This window comes from Manis pentadactyla, chromosome 11 (genome assembly GCF_030020395.1).
Source record: "Manis pentadactyla isolate mManPen7 chromosome 11, mManPen7.hap1, whole genome shotgun sequence".
Taxonomy (NCBI): domain Eukaryota; kingdom Metazoa; phylum Chordata; class Mammalia; order Pholidota; family Manidae; genus Manis; species Manis pentadactyla.
Genome location: NC_080029.1, coordinates 83,769,633 through 83,788,254, shown reverse-complemented (window position 1 = coordinate 83,788,254; position 18,622 = coordinate 83,769,633). Strand labels below are relative to the sequence as shown.

Here is an 18,622-nt window from a genome sequence, read left to right as displayed (position 1 = left end):
CCTTTTCCACTAGTTCCCCAAAGGTCTTCCTACTTTACACACCTGCCCCACCTTCATTCATTTCACTGTATTCACCTTTCATCTGTAAAGATTTGTTAGTGATAAATGTGTGAGGGTTCACTTTAACAATAAAACCCAAAAAAAGAAAAGCCTTCAGCATTCCATTTTATAATGAAACAAAACTCAAATTCTAGAATACTTAACTAGAACTAAAAGCCACAGAACTAAATACAGCAAAAGATTAATTCCTGGGTACCTGACTTCTTTTCACATTACCTGCTTCAGTGTACTTCAATCCCACTTTTTCTTCAGTGTCATTTGTCTTTGGGGGTGGCCAGACAGCCTGGAGTCTGCCGGGAGTCCTATCATCTTGCTCCGTGGGGCTGTGGTCAGGCTGTTGAAAAAGTGAGTAAAGAAAAGTGTAAGTTAAATGAAATGTGGCCAGAGTCAATTAATCCCTGAAAACAAACATGGTAGCTCTAAAATTAATTTTAATGGCCATTTGTACATTGCTCTCATTCACTGTAATTGAAACACCTCACTACAGTACAACCTTTTTCCAGAGATGTAAATTGATCAGTGAGGGGTGAAGATAAGTCAACTACCCAAGGCCAAGTATTATATAACTCTTAATAGGTGATTTTTATTATATAACTATGGGAAAAAAATCACAGCTCTGACCATATACAAATGAACCACAACTAAGCACATTTACAGTAATGTTTACAAATGTGTCCCAACCAACGCCAAGGTTATTTATAATAGAATGACTAGTTTCACATTTTTCATGAATATTAGCTGTAGACCAAGATACACTTCTCTAAGCACTCCACATTGCTAATTTCAATTCTTTTTCTTTCATTTAAAAAAAGTAATGAATGACCTTCATATTCAAGCTATTTTGATAGGGGTTGATTTTTACAACTAGGAGAATGCCATATTGTGTTTAACTACAAACTAAGAATTTTTTTAAAGATTTTGAAGTTTTTAATGTTTTAACTGATCAACTATACAGGAGGGAATGGTAAATTGTATGCCAAGTTGCTATAAACAAGAAATTCTATTCATTGTTCTCATGAACTTTTATTATCTACTGGACAGGTGCTTGCTAGTCTTGATAAATTATCCAAATTTTAATAGTAATAGCTTTCTGTTAATAAGATGGTTACCATGTGCTAACTTCATTTAACCTTTACAACCACCATGATAAGGGTTATTTTCTTCACTTTTTTGGTGAGGAGACTGAGGCTCAGAGATGATCAAGGTCACCCAACCAGCAAATGACAAAGTTAAATATAAAACCCAGGTCTCCTTCTAAATCCAGCACTCAAGCAGGATGCCTTGTAGCCAACACAGAACATTTTAATCATATCACAAACACATATTTTGCCAAATGGCAGACTTTCAAAGGAAAAATAGTTTTCGCAGAGGTATAATTAAGTGGTAAGGCAATCTGGGCTGTATTTTCATATTGCTTCATCATGTTGCTTAATTTTATAAGATCATTTACTATTAGTGTTTAACCTCAGAACTTTCTATCCTCACATCTTTATGTATATCCCTCTTATAACACTCTAGAATAAGGAAGAAAGAAAATGCTTTTATCCGACACCATCCTCCTTACAAGGGCAGGCTGATTATAATCATCTTTACCTAGAAGAGAGTCACTAACAATAAATAATTGGGATTCACTTTGACAGAGTGCCTGAAAAGAAATACAGCACTATCACATTTTATGACATAAACACAAAGCCCAATTCTACATACGCTTTTGCAATCGGAGGGGCCATCCACTGGCCTTGACTTGGATCGTTCAAACACAGCTCTTAGAGACTCCTTCTCATGCCTCATCTTGCGCTTGAGAGCTTCTAGTTCAGAGGTGTCAGCCGTGGCCCCCTTTTTGGGGGGACGGATAAATAAGGCTTTAAAGGCCTCGAGGGCAGTCTCTGGTGGCTTTGGTTTGACCTCCCTGTCCTGGGCTTGGGCTTCTCCAGAACCACCCTGGCTCTCCTGGGCAGCACTGAAGCCCATCTCTTCTTCTCCGGGCTGCTTAGGGTCTTCTGCCTTTAGTTCTTTGGGCACGTCAATATTGAGCAGCTGGGAGAGCTGCTCCAAGAGAGTGGGAGGGGCCTTCGCATCAGTTTTCACCCCAGTCTTCACTGTTTGAGGCCCTGCCTGAATTAAGGACTTCTGAACAGGCTGGGTCAATTTCAGCAAAGCCAGGTCCCCATTCTTTGGTTTAATTTCAGTGATGGTCTCCCCTCCCTCGGCTGTAGCTCCCTTCTTCAGCACACGAAGCCCACTAAAAAAAGCTGGAAGCTGGAATGACTTCTCTCCAAGGACTTCTTTTTTAGAAGAGGCATTTTCGGTGGCACTCACACTCACATTCTGGTCTGGTACTGCAGGTAGGACAGTGGAACCTTCTTCTCCAGCTTGTCCACGGCTGGTGCTGTGCTCTGTCTGGAGGCTACCATCACCAGGTTCTGGTTTGCTACTTATCTCAGGCGGGGTCCCTTGAGGACCTTCTGCACAGAGCTCAGCATTGCCCCCTTCCCCTGTAATAATATTTCTCTTAGAGTCTCCTGGTTGTCCTTTGGGCTCCTGAGAGGGCTCAGATAAAGTAACACTGGGGGTTGCTGGGCCATTGGTGTTGCTTTCCTTTTCTGGCTTCTGGTCACCATCATCAGAGTCAGAATCACTGGTGGTGTTCACGAGGGTGCCACGAACCAAAATGACATTGCCTCTGCTCACATCCAAAGCAGGGAGTGGAAGACACTCTTGACCAGGGAGAGAAATCCCTGGCTCTGTTGTTCTCTGACTTCCTTCTGGCTCCATCTCCGCCACTGGCTCCATCTCCGTCACTGGCTCCATCTCCACTCTTGCAATCTTCCCGTCATTTCCAAGGTCAGGTGGAGCCGGGGCCGCTGCCTCCTGCGGATCTGAGCCATCGCTGGGACCTTCCAGCCAAGGCATGGGATCCACAACTAAACTGTGGACTGCTTTCAGCACTGCATCTTTGTCTTCAGGCTTCACAGATTCCAATTTACTCGTAAACCCAAATAGGGTTTTCATAGAGAACTTGCTCAGGATCGACTGGGCCATTTCAAGTTCAGCTTCAGGTTTTTCTGGTTCTGAGATATCCCTGCCATTCAGAGGGTTTCCAGTGTCCTCCATGTCTCAGCAAAGCCCTGTCAGGAAGCTCTGACTTCTGTTCCTGTCCTCTGCTCTCTCAGTTTATTCACTTCATCGGCTCTTAACTTACAGGGCAGAGAGCAACAGGACCCAGCAGCCAGACTTCTTGGCCCCCCGGCAGCCACACTGGGTCTCTTTAGGTCACTCCTGCTGCCCTTCCGGTTTGCGCGCTGATGGTGCACCCAGGGCAACTGTAAAAAGTCCGTGGAGCTTTTTGCCCAGAAGCAGCTGAGCCTGTGCACCTTCCTACACACGGACTGGGGAGGCTGCTCCTCTGGGACTTCCGTATTTATTCCCGTGACAAAAGGCTTTTTGTCGTAGAGAAAGTCAGCCTGCCCCCTGTCATCCCAGCCCAGGACTTCGCCAGCAGCCCCGCCCCAGTGCCTGCCGGTCTCCTGGTGGCTTTCAACTTCCTCATTGGTGAGCAAGGGAGGCTCCTGAAAGTGCTGAGCCCGCAAGCTGATCCTGACAGTCCCCAACCATCCCCACGGAGCAACCCCTGCGACTCAAAAGTGAATCAGCAGAAAATGACTGAAATACTTCTTATGGGCCCTCTTTTGCCATCTAAATTACAGTCAGAAGCCCGTGCCATCAAGGCCAAAAAGATTAAGAGCACACACAGATCAACAGCCACTTAGAAAGCCCAAAGCAAGAAAGAAAAATGAAGAAAGAAAGAGATGATCTCAAAATGCCCAGAACTCTCAAAAACAGTTAATTCACTGCCCTGAAGCTTTTTTTTTTTTTTTTTTTTTTTTTTAATGCTTTCTTCCGCTTCCCTGCAGGTTTCATCTGGAATGCAGATTTTAGCTGCTGGGGCTGGAGAAGGCAAACCAACATGACTGGTTTCAGATTACTGCTGTTTTCGCTCTGCGCTAGTGTTTCAGTGCTCTACAAACAGGTACTCAGGCAAGCACGCCCACCACACCCAGTGTCCTCCAGCCTTAGGTGGCAGAGTCAACAGCCCCAGCACAAAGAGAATGATTATCCTGAACACTTTCTATGCCAAATCCAGGCTTCTGCTCAGCAGCTCTGACTTCCTGGCTTCCTTAGGAGTCCTGGTGGCTGAAGGGCACCCCTCTCTGCTTCAGTGATCCAACCAACTAAATGAAACCTTACATGATACAAGGTAACTAACACACAACCTGCCTTTCAATTCATCAGAGGTCTCTGAGGAACCACATTTCCCTAAAGGGCAAAACATCTGAAAGGTCGTTATCACAGACCCAATTTGCCCAAAACAAAAACAGGACAGACAAACATCACCAAACATCAGCTAAATGTAGTTTCCAACACTCTGATTATATGCTGGGAACTTGGCAGCCAAGGACACGGAAAAGTTACAGCTCTGTTTCCTAGCTGCATAGCTGCCTTTTGGGACAGCTTCTGGTTGTACCTGAAGGTCTCAATGTTTTTCAAATCCTGTCCAATCAGCAGGCATTTAGTAAGCACCTGGGATGGACAAGGCACTGTGCTGGATCAGGAGAGTCAAACTGACTTAATAGTAAATCACGGCTTAATAGGAATCACTGGCTCTCTTTGAACAGAGATGCAAGATGAGCCCAAGTGTTAACACTCAAACAGCAATTTATTCTGCAAAATAGGAGCTGTAGCCAATAAGCGAAACAAGTCTTGCATTATCTGCAGCAGCAAGTGCTGTGGGTCTCACCCTGATAATTTGAATCATTTCCCAATAAATATTAATAGTGAGAAATTTGATACATTTCTAACCATGTGTTCAAAAGGAACCCTTGCACCTAAAGGGCACATATATCCTATCAACCAATATGGTAAAGCTGTCTAAATGGATACTTTCCTGTTTGCTCCTGATTGTAGTACATTTGGAGATTATTAACCAGGGCACACTTAATCAAAAGACCACCATGACATGCAGAAAAATTCATTGGTGCCACTTAAGTATAGGAACAAGTTTCAAGTCTAGAGAAAACGCCCATTGATAAAAATCAGACTTCTGCTTCTGCAAGACTGAGGAAAAAACGAATTGTCACACCAGATCATAAGATCAGTCTTCTTAAAAACTACAGAGACCGTCCCATAGATGGGTGAGGGGAGATGTGTCTCATATTTAATGGTTTTCTCTTTTTAACTGAGAGGCTTCATTTCATCAGCCATAAGTAGTTACTGATCTCCATAATAAGTTCCCAAGCATCCTCAGAGCAGATTTAGGCAAAATGGAACATAAACTGGAGGAGATTATTGGCCCTCTATACAACAGCATGGAGCAGAATTATTCTGCAAAATAGATTCAGCCTCGCAATACCCACAGACACCAAAACAATTTCATGGACAGTGGGGCCAGGCTTGGGTCCCTGGATGTGATGTAATCCAAGCCCCTTGGCTAGAAGTAGGTAATTATTAGGTTATTCTTAGGTTCATTTGAAAAGTAAGCAACAATGACCAAGAGAATGTAACTAACCAAAGTCACACAGATAGGAAGTAGGGAGTGATAATAATATCCAACATTCACTAGGTATTTACTATGTACCAGGTGTTGTTCTAGATGTTCCACATATATTAACTGATTAATGTACATAATTATGAGGTTGTTACTACTCTCTTTTTCCTACTTGGAAACTGAGAGAAAATAAAGTGGCTTGCATGTTGACAACATCAGTGAATGGTGGAACAAGATGGTGAATTCAGCAATTAGGCTCCAAAATCCCCAGTCACTCTCCTAAAACTCTGAACTCTGCTTCCTGACATACTAGAACTCCACACACACCTAGATCTTGAAGTACAAAGGCATGTGACCTCATGAGTTGGTGGTGTCTTACTAGGACATGTAATGTACTTTTTACCCTGTGAGATGACACATAAGACTGACTTCACAAAAAATGTAATATGGAAATGACCATTTTTTTCTTGTGTTGAAATTTAAAGGAAAATTTAGTGGGACTGCTTAGGAAAAAAAAAATCTTCAGCAAGCAAAACTTCCTAGCTGGCTTATCTACAGCTTACAGGAAACATAGAATATTTGGACTCAAAGACATCAAGAAGCTGTCTAGCTTACCTATACAATTCTCTTTCATTTATGAAGCTTAAGTTACAAAAACATATTCACCCTACAATTATTATTAAGCATCAACCATAAATGGGGCTTCAGGGATATACAGCTATAGAAACTCCAGCCCTCCATCTTCGGGAAGCATGTACCTTAGCAGAGGGAAATCAGCCAAGAGGGGACTCTTTGTTTCTAGACTGTAAGTAAACACCTTTCACCCCAGACACAGTTTGAATAGTAACAGGTGGACCTAAAACAATGTTGAAGGAAAGCAAGCAGTGACCATCTAAATATGAAGATGAGTAAGAAAGAGCACATGGTATATTTCAAACACGTCTTTGAATACTGGCTTTCTTCCAGGCCACTGGTTCTCATGACCATGAGAAATGTTACTTCTGGCCATTTAGGGAGTTGAGAAATGTTTCTGACTGTAATGTTCAAATAAGCAGCCTACAAATTTGATCTTGGTTGGTTAGTCTTGAAAAATGAGTCTATTTAATGCTTTAATATTTTCAAGGAGAAAAAATAATCACTTCTTCTGGGCATTATTTATCTCAGTGGCTTATTCTGTGATGAATACTTATTAAGTACCACTACACAAGGCTAGTGACAGCCAAGACTTTCTCCTTAAAACCTCACCCGATTCTCTTGTTCTAACCTTGACACATAAGCTCTCTAATACCTATACCTGTGCAAAAGGCCAGATTAAAAATGATCTATCTCAGACAACTAAATAAAACAGGCATAATAAATTAGGGAGCATTTGACCCATAGGGATGTTCTCTGTACTGATTTTGTTAAAAACAATCATTCCCCAGCTACTTGAGAAACGATCATACATGTGTGGAGAATTTACTACCAGTGAAATTCCCACATTTCTCCCATCTCGCCATCCTCTCAGATTGAGGCTGGAGCTAACTGTACCTCACGGCAATAAGAACATTAGTCCAACAATGTAAGATAAGCCTAAACGTGTAGTTACAACAAAACAGGCACATCATGTCCTGGAAGCTAAACCTAGCTTCTTGACTCTCATATGGTTGGAGGAATCAGTATTAAAAACTGCTGCTGGTTTTTTTTTTTTAAATCAGTTTACAGAAACTGGACATTACCTAAAAGAAAAACTTTCTAAATCTTCCCCCCTTACTCTTTGCAGCCCTCCCCCACATCATACAGCTTCAATAATTCCCTTCCACACTCTTATAAAACCTCAAAAGGCCAGGAAAAAGTAAAGCAAATGAGATTAATTACATGGTGCTAGGCTGCATAATTCTCATCTTTCTCCTTATCCAATTTACTTCAAGTTCTGGGCCTGACTTTTTTTTTTTTTTTTAATATAATTGACATACAATACAATCTTATATTGGTTTCAAGTAATACAACACAGAGGTTCAACAGTTACTCATACTATTAAATCCTCACCCCTACTAGTGCAGTTACTATCTGTCAACATAGGAAGATGTTACAGAATCATTGGCTATATTCTCCATGCTGTACTACCCTCCCTGTGACCAACTTATATATGATTGAGAATTTTTGTGCCTTTTTATTTCCCCCACCCTCCCAATCCTTCCCCCATGGTAACCACCAGTTACTTCTCTATGAATCTACTGCTGTTCTATTCATTTTGTTTTGCTTTGTTTTTAGATTCTACAAATAAGTGAAATCATATGCTATTTGTCTTTCTCTGCCTGGCTTATTTCACTTAGCATAATACCCTATAGGTCCATCCATGTTATTGCGAATGACAGGATTTCTTTCTTTTTTATGACTAATATTCCATTGTTTATATTACATCTTCTTTATCCATTCATCTATTGATGGACACTTAAATTGCTTCCAAAATTTGGCTATTATAAATTATGCAGCGATAAATATAGGGGTGCACATGTCTTTTTGAATCAGGGATTTTGTTTTCTTTGGGTAAATTCCTAGAAGTAGAATCACTGGGTCATATGGTTTTCCTATTTTTAGTTTTCTGAGGAACCTCCACACTGCTTTTCACAGTGGCTGGACCAATTTACATTCCCAACCATAAAGGAGGGTTATTTCTGGGCCTGATTTTTCATGATTAATTGCTTAGCTTCTAAAATGGTTCAATTAGGTTCATGTGGCAACTGCTTGAGAAAAGTAAATGTTAAAATTAATAAGGGTAAGAGTAGAAACTACTTCTGTGAAAGATGAAAGTATAGAGCAATGGACAGGGAAAAAGTAAGTAAGTAAGCTATTAATAAAAATATGAGTGAGGTAGTGGGTAGACATGAGTTTTTGGGTTCAGGAAGTGTTTTAGCTTACTAAATAAAGTCTGATACTAATGGTGAGGTCTGAGGAAATTATGACATCACAAGTACCCAAAAGACATTAATCTGGTGTCATATGAAAGGATTGTAAGATTATGGAAGAATTGGGGTAGAATCAAATGCTGGGAGGCCGAATGGGACTTCAGGATTATTAGAAGTCAGGTAGCTCAACACTCTTGTTTAAAAGGTGAAGATATTTGAAGCCAAGAGAAACTAAGCAAGTTGTACCAGTTCACACTGCTCCAGTGCAGCAGCAAGATGGGAAATGGGGACTCCTGACTCCTGATCACCGACCACATCCCCCCACTGCCTCAGCTTGTGATCTTACCTTCTTCCTGATCAGCATCCTTCTTATGCTCATTTTCCACATCTTTAAAATGGAGTTATAAAGCCAAATGAAAGACAAAGCCAGAGCCCTCCTTAGGCTTCTCCCTCTGCTTCAGTTTTGTAGCATTTACCCTGCCTCCATGGTGTGGTTACCCACTACCAACTAATGCAACACTTATCTCAGCCCCTCTGGGTCAGCCTATGAGAAGCCAGCAACCGTTTTTACTAATTGGTTACAAAGAAAACAGGCTTCACTTGCCTATGGCAAGGACAGGTCTCAGTGATTAAGGCCTCTTTCCATTAAGCAGTCTCAGTGTAAAATGTTTCTAATTTTCTAAGACTGGTACCACTGAGCAGTATCTAACCATCTATGGAGACGGTTGAGTGCTGGTAACAAACTAAAAGGCTCTGAAAGGGAAGAGGTGATGCTGGAAGAGAAGAGGAGAATAGTGGGTATGCAATCTTTCAATGATTGAGAAACGAGGGCAAGTTTGCAGAGTTAGGAACCTGGCCTTCAGTCCCAGGCTTACGTCCTACTCTGCTCCTTCAAGAAGTTTGACCTTGGACAAGTTATATAAGCAAAGAGTGCCTCAACTTCCCTACCTGGTGTGGGGAAAATGGAAGTTTCTATGGCCAGGATCCTCACCTGCCCCTAAACTACTTGATGATCGAATTGGCCTTCTGCTAGGCTAATGCTTCCACACCTGTTGGCAATATTGACTGAGTCACTATATAAAGAGCTCTGCCCAGTGCTCTTGGTAGAGGCAGAGATGGAGGTGGATTATAGACCTGCAGATTGTTGGATGCAGACATGATTCAACCTACTGCCATGAGAATAAAGCCAGGTATAAACCCTTTTATCCCAAGAACATTCCATCGTCATTTCTCAGTCTCACAGAATCCATGGTGAACTTGTCCAGGGCTAAAACCCTCAGGCAAAACACCTGGAAACTGGGCATAAGAAAAGTACTTACTACTCACGTTATTACAAGCATTAAATAAACATATGTATTTGACACTCTCATCAGTGCCTGGCACGTAGTAAGTACTATATGGATACAATGTTCTCATAGCAAAGAAACAATGTTCTTAGGGATATGAACCAGCATCTAACAGAAAAAGTTTTTTAAATCTTGTCAATATGAAACAATCATTTACTGATGAACTGAGAGCCCCAGCAGGAAGCTGCACTTCCCAATTCCCTCCTAGATGTGCACTTGGGCAGAAGAGCCTTTTGATTTGAATAGATTATTCATTATAGAAAGGACTACTCAATACAATGCCTCCCCGTGCCACATTTGTGCTATGAGTGAACTGAGCTCCTAAGAAAATTCTTTCAAGGGATCCCTTTGGGTGTTTCAGGGCCACTGCTCTCTGGATTGGTTTTTTCCACCTATTACCTAAAGAGGGTAATTAGTTTAAAGTTCTCCCAGGTGGCCACTATAGAAGGTGACAAAGTTCACCCTGTACTTTATTACTTTCCCTGTGCTCCAAGATGATTTTTAAACCAGCTCAATCATTTCAAAAAAAAAAATCCATGAATTTGAATTTTTCTCAAGAGTCTACTAACACATGCTGATGATGGTACTGCAAGCAGTCCCTTAGCACTGTGACTCCCCTCCTGTGGGGAAGGGATGTTCTCAGACAGTGACTGGCCTGGGAAAGAGCCTAGGATGTCCACAGCAGAGCACTGAACATTTTCTCTTTGTATTTTTAGGCTAACTACTTATACCTCAAAAGCGTTACTTCATTTTAAAATTTCCCTATTCTTACAAATACGAAAACCAAGCTTGAAATAGTTATTGCATTACTGTTTATGGTAATATTTCTAAGGCTGAATACAAATATTTCTAATCAGATATTTCTGAGATTGATTCCACCAAGCAATAGCTAACATTCCTTGGAAGTGGATTCAATGCCAATGACAAAATAATGTGAAAAGGAAAAGGAAAGGCTGTGACTTATTTACAAAGCTGGAGGAAGTGGGGGTGGGGGGAATGGAGCATTCCTTAAGGTACAGAATTTGCTGGAACATATTTCTGAAGGACTTTGAGTGTTTCCAAAATGAAAAATATTGATGTCCCACATAGATAATCACAACAGAATGCATGGCATCCATGGAGAAAGCATTTCACTGTGGCTAACACTGCTATTGATAAAAGTTCTGTGGGGCATGTATAATTGCAAAGTTCCATGGGTGAGAGAGAGGAGCCACATTTCCATAGTTTTGAAATATATTCCCCATTGCCTCTATTTCACACATCATTTTTAACTGGGAATTTAAGCAAAACAAGTATATATATCTATATCTATATCTATATCTATATCTATCTATATATATATATATACCACTACTGTCATTTTCAACACTTTAAAAAGTATGAAATATTCTTAAGAAATGTTTTAACAGTTCCTAGAATCAAGGTCATATTTGCTATAGCTAAAGGGGAAAATGTATGACTTTTATACACAGGACATTATTGTAGTAGTTGCAGTTCTTAATGCAATTTAGAAATAATGATAATAAGTCTAACTCGCTAAATTAAAGCCTGTAAAAATAAAAAATCAAGAGAAAAATAACCGGATCATATAAACTGGAACTTTATGTTAACATGAGACTCTTCTGAAACATTCTTTAGATTTCAAATCCTAAATGAGTTACATAGGACTGAAATTTTAGCCACAAATTCCCATCTTTCTCCTGGAGAAAGAAGAAAGAAAATAGTTTTCTGAAATACAGGCATGGAACGTAAATGATACACGTAGAAACCAGGGTTTAAAGAGACCATGTGAAGCTCATAGCCCTCTAATTACTGAATGGACACAGAACTGTAGGTTTTGAGACAGAAAAAGGAGGCTGAAAAAAATGGAACTCATTCAATGGAGGCAAAAAAAAAATCATTTGAATTTTAGAAAAAACAAAATAGTTCAGCTGTAATATTCTAATTTATTTAAATAAAATTCCTAGACAAATTTCTCACCATCTTCATAAACTCAGTTCTATTCTGTGTTCTCTTGGGCTTTGAAAGCATAATACAAAACTTCTGTGTATACTCACAAGAGTCCAGATTTTAAATGAACAGAAGAAATAAGGACAATGTGCATTACCAAGATCAAAGAAAAGCAAATTTCACAGTTCCATTAACCATTAAAGTGGTTCAATGATTAAGCCAAGCTAATTGTTTTTGTTTTATAAAGAAGTCTAAGGTGTTACTAGATTTGTCTTCATCTGGCAGAATATAGAGATGACAGGTAGCTGTCAAGGGAAGTATGGGCAATGGCATAACAGCTGAACCTTATGACTGGCATAATGAGGAGTTCTGTTTAAATTTGATATCAAGCTTCCACACTGGTTCACAAAATGAGCTAATGTGGTAGAGATATCTGATTAAATTACATTGGGCTTAGAAGTAAAATCAGATTTTTTTTTTACCTGCTTTATCATGACTTAAAGTGATGAGAAGTTTGTAAGAAAAAAAGGCAATTTTCCAATTCAATCAATAATTCATCACTTCCAACTGTTTTTTACATGATCATTTCTTAATCATTTATCATACAACTAACACACATGATCTGTGTCTTTCACGCACACTTACACTCTCACACATATGTGCTCACACATACAGATAAACACACTCCTTCAGAAAACAAACTACTTCGATATTTCTGAATTCCCTTCACTTGCAAATACAAGCCCCATTTGTCGTGAATATGCTAAGACTTGGTTAAGTCCATCTGTGGCCACTAGCTTTATGTGGTACTGGTTGTAGCTGTCTAACTCTGAGCCTGGTTCTCAGTCCTTTTCACTGTTTATGGAATTAAACAAATTTGTTTCTTAAATGAAAAACAAAAGCAAAAAGGCATTCAAAGTAATGAACAGGTACAGGGGCTTTATATTTAAGGACTTGGATCTAAACTCAGTCCTGGGTTCAAATCCTTGCCTCTGCCTTGACAAATCTTTCCCTGTTTGCACAATAGGAATAATAATACACTAAAGGATGGTGCCTGGCACTGAGTAAGTGATCAATCCAAGGAAGTTTTTGTTACTGGTTTAGACACTTAGGGATTGGGTGTGGACTTGGTGATTATATCCTTCTGTTCATAAGGTATAATTACTTGGAGCCCAATGCTGTGTACTCCCCAGCCAATTAAGTCAATTCCATAAGGAGAATTCAGGGCCCCACAGGTGAGATGGTGATTGAGATGATCCTTGGAAGCAAGAATTACCATGAATAATTCACAGTCTGTGTTTTAAAAGCTGGAATGTAAAATCCTACTTTCGGAATTCACACAATCAATATACAATCCTAATGACTGCTTACCTTTTCTGTTCTTTTTTCAATCTCAGGACACACCTTTTTTTAGCATCTTTCCTACTCCAAGTCCCTTGTTTACAGACACTTTAAAAATCATTCCCCATGGTGAACATTCGTCTCAGATGGCATCTTCAAGAAACCGTGCTTGTTATGAAAGTTAAGCCCCACATACTCTCTAGCCTGTCCGTATTCAGTTGCCTTTGACATACCTGGTTCAAAGTGCACTGGATACTGAGGAGCATGGCTGAAGACAGCTCCTAGTTTGGTGGAATATAAGACACTGCCCTTTAGGACTGACTTTGTAATGTTCATGCTTTAAGTGGGCACTTGGGGATGACTGACGGTTTATCATTTATAGATGCTACCCTGGGACAATTCACACAGTTAGTGCATTTGGGTGTTGCCCCAAATTGATATCTACGGTTGCCAGATTTAGTAAATAAAACACAGAACAACCAATTAAATTTGAAATTCAGATAAACAACAAATAATTTTTCACTCTTAAGTTTATCCTGTGAAATATTGGGCAGCCTCATGACCCAAAAGTAGAACTGACTGAGCACTGAATTTAGGCTTTCAAGAATTTTATAGGTGCTGGCCCAGAATGGCCCACAGAATTTCCTTGAATAAGACTACAGGATAATCACCCAAACAACCTCTTTATACAGTAGTCTGGCTGACATCCAACCAGCCAGAACCAAGACAGCAGCTCTGGTTGCTTAAACACTAGAATACATACTGGTTGGTAAATACATGCTGCCCTGAATCTCCTTAGTGCATGTATACCCTACATATGCCCCACCTCCTGCTTGGGTTGACTTATGCTCCTACAACAGAATCAAGAAATTTAGTATTACAGCTCAGAGCAACTTTGTTTCATCTTTTCCTATTCCTCCCCATTCTTTCAAAACACATTTGATAAAGAGCTGAGGCATATGAGTTAAATAATTGCCCAGAGTCCCAGGGCTAGTTAGTGGCTGAGCCAGGAGTGGAAGTGAAGGAGATGATCTCCTGGTCTAGAGCAGATGATGGCAAACTGCAAATCTGGCCTATTGCCTGTTTTTGAATGACTTGTAAGCTAAGAATGATCTCTACATTTTTTAATGGGGAGAAAGGGATGGAAATCAAAAGGTGAATGATATTTGAGATGTGAATAACTATATGAAATTCAAATTCAATATGTATCTTTTATTGGAACATAAGCATACTCATTCGTTTATGTATTCTCTCTCCATGGCTGCTTAAACAGAGTTGAGCAGATACAACAGAGATTGTATGGTCTCCAAAGCCTAAAATATTTTCCCTCTGGCTTTTTACAAAAAAAAAAAATTAATGTGCAGCTAAATAAGGGGCCTTAATAAGCCCCTGTGAATAAAATGAGCGTTCCTGTGGCTAGGATTCTCACCTGGTGGTTGACTAGCTCACTGCACACCTGTGGGCAATACATGACTGTTGACTCTGTAAAAAGAGCTCCGCCCAGTGCTCTGGGCACGACATGGTGACAGGGCTACAAGGCTGCAAGAGAGCAGAGGCTGCAGGGCTGCAAGGCTGCAGAGCAGAGGCTGGAGTGGTGGCGGTGCCAAGGACAGAGGCCCAGAGGATAGCTGTGCAGGACAACTGTGCACAGAGGCCCGGAGGACAGCTGTGCAGACAGAAGAGCCCAGAAGACGGCTGTGAGGAAAGAGGGGCCCAGAGGCAGAGACTAGCTTGCTGCATGCAGACTCGCCCTGAGTGAATGGGATTTTAGTGACTGACCTGCCACCTGGAAATTAAGTTGGGTATAACCCTTTCACCCCAAGAATGTTTTGCTGTCATTTTCTTTGGTCACACTGAATCCATAGCGAACTTGTCCGGTGCAAGACAGCCCCAGACCTAAATGCCAGTGACCATTCTGTAGATTTATGGGCACCAAACTCCCCCGCCAATAACTAAATGCTTTAGTTACCACGTATGCATACTAATGAGAAGCAGCAAAAACATAGAAAAAAGACTGAGGAAATAACTTCCTGATGGTGACACTACAAATCAGGTTCAAAACTGAAAACAGAGCAGTCCTGTCCAATATTTAAGGCTGATGAAAATACCACACAGTAATATATGCCTCCCCGACCTTAGTGTTCAAAGTGCCCCAGAGGAAAGATGTCTTTGGGAACTGGTGGGTGATTAGTAAACATCTGTAAATCAGTACAACCCTTTCGAATGGAAATCTTACTTAGAATATCAATATTTAAAATGCAGGAGTTAAACTGTATTATCTGAAGACAGGAGAGCTGGGAGGTGAGGCGGCTTAGGGCCCAAGGTATAAAAACCACTAATGTAGATAATAATCTAAAGAAACTTTCCCAAATTTTAAATATTATAATTAATGGAAAAAAAACTAAGAAACATATTTATACATCTGAATGTATATCTGTATAAATGTCATATGTAAGTATATTTTATATCATATATAAATATGTGTATGGTGCTATATATCAAAAGTCTAAAAATACTTATAAACAATAATCTGAAGTTTATCTTAAGGAAATAGTCCTAAATGTTGGGGGAAAGAGGTGTAGGAAAAATTACATGCTTGCTAGGGCTATTTATTTTCAATTATACTACTATTCCAAAATAGAGAACAACTTCAACATCCAAGAATAGAGAAAAGGCTTAAATAAATTTTGGGAGAAAATGTAGTGTGATATTAAACATTCACTTAAAATACATCTAGAAAGAATTTGTAACTATGGATAAGTAATGTAAGAGTAATTGGTTCAAGAAGAAAAGAAAAATGGTTATAAAATCTATGCTTATATGTTTAAAAAAAATCCTCTTCAAAAAATAAATCATACATAGTGAAAAATACAGCGAAAATTTATCCAAAGTTTAACAGTTGTTGTCCTTGGCTGCTGAGATTATGGGTTATTTCCTTTCAATTTAAGTACGTATTTCAAATTTTCTAAAAGGATTGCATATGATTTTTGTAATTGAAATAAATTAAACTAAGAAATAATTTCAAACACAGGAGAGAATAAATACATAGATTAGCCAATGTCTTAAAAAACATATAGAAGTCTTTAAAACACAGAAGAAAAAGGAAGTTGACTTTTCAAAACCCATCTCTGCACTTTACTTCAGGCCTCCTGTTGGCTGCAGGTGCAACTTAAAGCCATCTGACCAACAGATGTCACTGTTACGCTTTTACTTTGAGCACATCTCAAGAAAATACAACTTCACTTTTAAAGTAGGGTAACAAAAACAAAAACAAATTTCCATTTCACCTCATGAAGCGTTGTAGATTTTTCATCTCTCAGCTTCATTCCAAACATCCTTTTACAATAATTGGAATGTCCAATGCTTTTCTAAAAGGACATATGGTGACTGTTTTTATGAATATGAAAAGTGCAAGATTCCTCTACTGTTGCTTACGTGAGAAAATTGCCACACATATGAATATTTACAGCCCTGACCCATACTCATCAAACATGTGCTTCCAGGCCTGAAAATAATGAATTGGAAGGCATTTAAAGAAATCAGGGGCACAAGACTGTCAATAGTCATTAAAGTTAATAGCAAAAAAAAAGTGCTTGTTGGATTCCTAATACTCACCCCCATCTCTGAAAGGAAACTGAGAGGTGAGGGTGGTAACAATCCTGACAGTTCAGTCAGTCTTTTCAGGTCAGCTACAATGTGGAAATGGGTTGTGAAGGATAATCAATGCTTCTGTCAGTGAGTACATGAATGAATGAGAAAGGAGAAGCTTGTTTTTTAAATGGTTCATCCTGTATTCCGTACATTTCCTGCCAACCAGCTCACCTGTTACTTAAGCAGCTGAAGGGAAAGAAAGGGTGAGGAATATGTGAGGAAGACAGGCTATTTAGATTTCACTGAAGAATCCAGAGCATAGCAGTTGGCTAACACAAATTTTTAGAAAAATGATTATTAAGGGGTGGCTGGCCACAGATAGGTACTCCCACAGTAAGCTTTTAGGCAGTAAAGCTGATGTGAACACAGTACTCTGAAAACGTTCAGATTAATTGTAAGCACAGTCACGAATTTCAGATCACTGACGTATATGTGTTTTTTGAAAACCATTAAATAAACTTTGGACAATGATGCCCACATAAAATGCAGCTTCAGCAGCTTTACAAACACAATTTACATTAAATGCATATTAAACGAGCCTCTGTTGACTGCAAAGGATCATAGAAAGCATGAAGATTTCTACTTACATGGAGATCCAAGTACAATTCACTTTTGTTTGGCTTTTCTCTCTCCCCGTGCAGCAGAAATGGACAGGCTGGGCCTGTTCTATAGCCCAGGACCCAGGCACCTCCATCCCTGTTGGGAAGGTCTTTTGCTGCCACCTGCTCACTGAAGCAGTCCCAGGGAAAGCCTTCAGAGGAGATGCCTAGACAGAAAACAGAGATGCCCATCAGTGACACAGTGGCCAGACAAACATCAAGCCAGCAAGATTTGGGGACTCCTACATGGGCTACTTCACACTACCTCTTACTTGCCTTTCTAGGTTATATTTTTAGAGTTCCTTTCCTCCAAAAGTGCATCTCTTGATCACTCTTTCTAGGTCACACTCATGAAGAATTAAAACATATACCCACCCACCCAATTTAAAAAGATAAGCCTATTAGCTATACTCTCTGCTCCCTATTCTTGCCTACCAATCCAGGCTATTCAGATCATTCTCTTTCAGAAGAGAACCAGAGAGTGAGTTGCAGGGCAGAAGTTGGGAGGCTTGGCTTGTTGGCTTTACTAGAAAAAGGTGTCACCTGAGCCAAGTCACCAGTGCGTGACGTTTGGGTCAGGAACTGAGCCATGTTCATCTTCATTTCTGGGGATAAAATCATCATGTGAGGGGCATATCAGTACTTGGTGAGTTTGTTTATTGAGTGACACTGCACAAGTGAACTATTTGGGACTCACTTTGCTCATCTCTAGAATGAGGGTTTTAGGCTAGTTCTTGTCTAAACTGATAGGACAGTCAAGTGTGTGCCAGACACTGTTTTTAGCCCTGTTCTTTGATTTTAAAAATAACTCTATAGGTAGGCATCAACAGTGTTCCCACTTTGAAAGAGGAAACTGAAGCACAGAGGTTAAGCAATTTGCTCAAAATCATAAAGTTGGTAAGTGGTAAAGCCAGGAATTGAGCCCAGGCAGAACAATACCAGAGGCTATGCTCCTAATGACTAGATTATATGGCTTCTGCCTGACATTTTTAAGATGGCAACATGTGTTCTAAAACAAAAAGACTTTGTGGTCAAATAAGTGTGAGAAAAGCTGCATGCTATATTCCTAGGAGCCACAATTCATGTTAACATATCAAAGACCTTGATACATACTTTAGTGAAGAAAGTTACCTCTGTATAATAGTGTTCCAAACTTATTTGACCAAAGAATCCATTTAAAGGGACACCTGTTAAATATGTTGCAAGCCTCTGGTGTTCCCCTGGAACAGAAAACACTAGGCT

General features: G+C 39.9%; 1 protein-coding gene across 2 annotated transcripts in view; it reads right to left on the bottom strand.

The window, feature by feature from the left end:
* The window catches only part of FMN1 (formin 1), a 368,992-nt gene that overhangs the window by 281,647 nt on the left and 68,723 nt on the right, over positions 1-18,622 (bottom strand). Inside the window, exons 2-3 of one of the 2 annotated variants that reach the window (XM_036887569.2) lie at positions 17,369-17,547; positions 277-394 (exon numbers count right to left, since the gene is read on the bottom strand). In XM_036887569.2, the coding sequence (XP_036743464.2) occupies positions 277-394; positions 17,369-17,547 (297 nt within the window). Of the gene's footprint in view, positions 1-276; positions 395-1,767; positions 3,602-17,368; positions 17,548-18,622 lie in introns of those variants that run through there. The other variant, XM_036887570.2, reaches the window with a different exon arrangement.